A 4,266-nucleotide genomic window follows, 5' to 3' on the forward strand; every position below is an offset into this window, starting at 1 on the left:
TGTGCCCACTCGTCACCTTCCTTTCCCGCCCACTGCCCTGCTCGACCCTGTCCACCTGTTGTGCCAGGCTTGTGTCTCGCATATGCACTGTGTTATCAATCACCTCTCCTCCCTCAAATTCTAAAGCACAATTGTGAGAAGCAGATAGGAGAGGATTTTGTTCCTTAGAATACTAACGATTAGTTTATTTATTCAGGTTCTGCATACGTGCACAGATGCATGTCCACAAACTTTATATCCATTTTATTTATGGTTTTGTCAGTAACAATATTCTGCACGACACCACACACGCGGCACGGGGAGCATACTTATCCATCATCCATGTCACGCCTTCACTCGGCTGGCACTTTGCTTCTACTACAAAATACAACCTTCCCTGAATTCTTCCTGTACAAAAAATTACTGGATTCCGATTAGAAAAAGGCCATCAAGGTGTGCGAGTAGGAAGAGACAGCAAGACTTCCTGTCATAATAATGACTCCACAGTCCACACACCAGGCGAGGTATGGTTTGGGTAGGGAGGCTTGACCGTCGTTTGACTCACTGTGTCCTCTAATTGTTTCCTTTCGTGTTGCAGTGACAACAGGAAGGAGTTCAACATGCTTTATAAATACAAGGTGTGTATGTGTGTGTGTGTGTGTGTGATTCCTAAAACCCAGATAGCTCATGACTATTACTTCAGGTAAATAAATAATTTGCTATAAAATAGTATACAAGGTTGTGATGATCACCGTCGCGTCGATCTAAGACTGTTTGGGCAGAGTTGCAGGTTTAGGAGTTCGTAGTCAATCCCGAGGCTCAGGTTCTGTCCACAGACCATGATGGCAGACTTGACTGTAGTTCAGAACATATTCCCAAAGATTGGTTAATTGAACATTATATGGTGGAATATGTTTATATCTTTTATACTGTCTTTCTTTTAATTATTATTGTTTCATCTGGTTCAGGTGTTTTCTTTAAGTTTCATATGTTTGGAAATGTATCAAGACTTGGTCATGGAGTTTATAGTGAATAATCCGTACGAGTGGTGAAGTTAATGAGATGACTGGAGTAGCCAATCAGACACCAACTACTTAGAAATGCAACACGAAACAGAAGCTTTAGAAAAATCGATCTAATATGGACTGAAGATCGCGGAGCTTCAGGCAATTTCATATCCATCAAATTTAAAAATGCCTTTCATTCCGGTGGTAAACTAAAACTTGGCAAATGTATAATGTATTGTAGGGTGGTGGTGATTTTAAGTGGTGTTGAATTACTCGGCTTGAATTTTCTAACTTAACATAATCTGAAAATTTTTACAAACACACACACACACACACACACACACACACACACACGGCCCGGTAGCTCAGTGGTTAGAGCGTTGGCTTCACAAGCCAGATGACCGGGGTTCGATTCCCCGGCCGGGTGGAGATATTTGGGTGTGTCTCCTTTCACGTGTAGCCCCTATTCACCTAGCAATGAGTAGGTACGGGATGTAAATCGAGGAGTTGTGACCTTGTTGTCCCGGTGTGTGGTGTGTGCCTGGTCTCAGGCCTATCCGAAGATCGGAAACAATGAGCTCTGAGCTCGTTCCGTAGGGTAACGTCTGGCTGTCTCGTCAGAGACTGCAGCAGATCAAACAGTGAATTACACACACACACACACACACACACACACACACACAATACTAGACGCCTTACCTCAGTAATTATTTGGTCAGCATTTTGTGACTGGTTCTGATTAAGACAGCAGTAATTCCACACGTGTTTATAATACAGTATGTACAGTATGTTTGACGTGTGCATCATTACAACAACAGTATGGGGAATTTTACTAAGATATGCGTACACAGCTTATCTATATGGAAATTCCAAATTTGAACATTTACGTTAAAATCCTATGTATGGTTTGGTGAACGATGATCAAGAAAACTCAGTGTGGTGGAACTGCCACACACGGCACCACAGCGGGCCGTGTGGCGGCGACCTTCCATCCTGCCGTCGTGTTCGGCAACGTGCCCCAGCTACCGTATCAAACCTCTTTTACATTGTACTGGCCAGAGTATATACAGATATATATATATATATATATATATATATATATATATATATATATATATATATATATATATATATATATATATATATATATATATATATATATACTCTGGTACTGGCGTCCGCAATGCGTATTACCATTTTGTTGATCGGCCAGAAATAAAGATAGCCAAGATTGTTTCAATAAATGCAATTGTAGTTATTAAATTAATGCTGATATGCTTTGATGGCAATTTTCTAATAGTTTTCCTTGTGTGATAAATACTAACCTTAGCATTTATGTGAGGATTGATACTATAATACTCGATAGCAGTCCTTAGTGTGCTATACACCGGTCGCACAGTACTGACACATGCGGTGGGGAACCAAGTAGTAATAATTGCGTCTTCCTGCCTCCCCTCTCGTTGACAGACTCGACCCATCGCTACGGCTGGCACTCTGCTCCACGCTTCTCCTTCCACGGAGCTTTCCAATACTGCCGTGCTAATGGTGCAAATGTCAGGCTTCCGGACCTTAGGCACCATTCTTGTGGGTTTCTAATTATTCAAGCCTCGAGAATAACGTATTCTTCAATTTTCCTGTCCCGAGTAATTTAAGAATGTGCGATGTGCATCGTTTATGGAGGTGCTATTTTGAAATAATTAGATTTTTCTTAGATTTATTTGAGGAGAAACAATCGAAACCATTCATGTTTTACAAGCATGGAAATAATCTGCGCCGAAAGTCTCTATTAATTGGCAAGAATAGGACACATCGCTCGTAGCAACTCTTCATTCTTAAGGTTTAGATGAAGTGTTAGGATCAGATAGTTAAAGATTTAGGCACAATGAATATTTTTTATACTCTTTCTCTCTCTCTCTCTCTAGACATTTTTGTTTTCATTCCTGATATATAAGTAAAGTAAGCTTCTCTTTTTTCTGCGTTCACTAAGTCAGTGTATTAAAGATGAAATAAAAATAGAACAAGATATAATAAACGAAGCATATAAAGAAACTGGCAACAAAGCAATAGTAATGGATGGATGTTGCGCTTTCCTTTACTAAATGCGGAAAAAAAATCAATTAGCATTATTTGTTTACCTTAAGGAAAAAGCTAAAAAAAGAAAAAAAAGGCGACCATTTGCACATCCTTCCAACATCCTAATACCAAACCAGACACGGTGCTATGTGTCGCCCGTCAGGCGCCGAACTGAGCGCTACTAGAGTTCTACAATCCGGAATAACTCACTATCCACAGTGCACTTACTAACTGGGACGGACGAGGCAGTGAATAGTCTTGGGCAGAAAGTTGACTCATGATCTTGTTGGGGGAAGGTCAGTCAGTGCACCATCTTATGTTCTCGCTGTATGGCTGGGGGGTTGCAGAAGACCAGATACAGTATACATACATTACCAAGGGACTTAGTTTTCTCCTGTGTGCGTGCTGTGTGGCTATCCTGGGAGACAGGACGCACATCAGATATAGTATACATTACTCTGGGACTTTCACAACATGAGTCATTAAGGGAAAGGAAGAAAAATAGCTAAAGACGATATTTAACATGCATATGTCTCGCCGCCGTGTGATTTTTGATAGTATTGATTTATGCATTCCAGTCAACACTTTCAAACTGAATCATTACGCTTATGAAGGTAATGATCACATAAATATTTTTCAGCATGACTAAAAGGATGAGCTTACTGTGTATCAGAAGTTATCTGTAGTTGGATTTTCGGAAATATCTGATTCTCCCCCCCCAGGCTCTTATAGAGATAACCGACTTTCTCTGTTTGGTGACCCAGCGACTACTGGTAATTCCAAAGATTGCGTTCTCAGTAATCCAATTTCCTGCTGCCATACCAAATGATTGTTTTTTTTCAAAACATATCGACTGTGGTATCTCGAGGTTCATTTGGTTGTGTTGCCCGTTCTGTGTTGGTTACTCATCAATGAACCTACTTGATTCAGTACCTTACTAATATTACAATGTCAAAGCTTGAAAAGATAATCATAATTACGATGGAGAGGAGCTTGTTTTTATTTGATTTATCATTTCTTTAATGTCTTTTACCGATAATATCTATTTTTTAAAACGTTTTATTTACCCTCTTAGCCTGTACTCATTGTTAGGAATCAAATTCAGGTTGTGGTGAAGCGCGAGTCGTGTTCCTAATTCGTTTAAGGTGACAAATACAGAAGCACTAATGATGAATGCTCCTTTTTATTATATGACCTTAACTTTCCT

The 4,266-nt window shown here is 39.9% G+C and overlaps 1 protein-coding gene across 3 annotated transcripts in view; it reads right to left on the reverse strand.

Moving 5' to 3' along the window:
- LOC123504192 (zinc transporter ZIP1-like) overlaps positions 1-2,499 on the reverse strand; it is a 6,656-nt gene extending 4,157 nt beyond the window's left edge. The window contains exon 1 of one of the 3 annotated variants that reach the window (XM_045254542.1): positions 2,312-2,499. In XM_045254542.1, the coding sequence (XP_045110477.1) occupies positions 2,312-2,464 (153 nt within the window). In that variant the 5' untranslated portion in view covers positions 2,465-2,499. Of the gene's footprint in view, positions 53-1,685; positions 1,806-2,311 lie in introns of those variants that run through there. The other 2 variants (XM_045254543.1, XM_045254541.1) reach the window with 2 other exon arrangements.
- Between the last annotated feature and the right edge of the window lie 1,767 nt (positions 2,500-4,266).

This window comes from Portunus trituberculatus, chromosome 15 (genome assembly GCF_017591435.1).
Source record: "Portunus trituberculatus isolate SZX2019 chromosome 15, ASM1759143v1, whole genome shotgun sequence".
NCBI lineage: Eukaryota > Metazoa > Arthropoda > Malacostraca > Decapoda > Portunidae > Portunus > Portunus trituberculatus.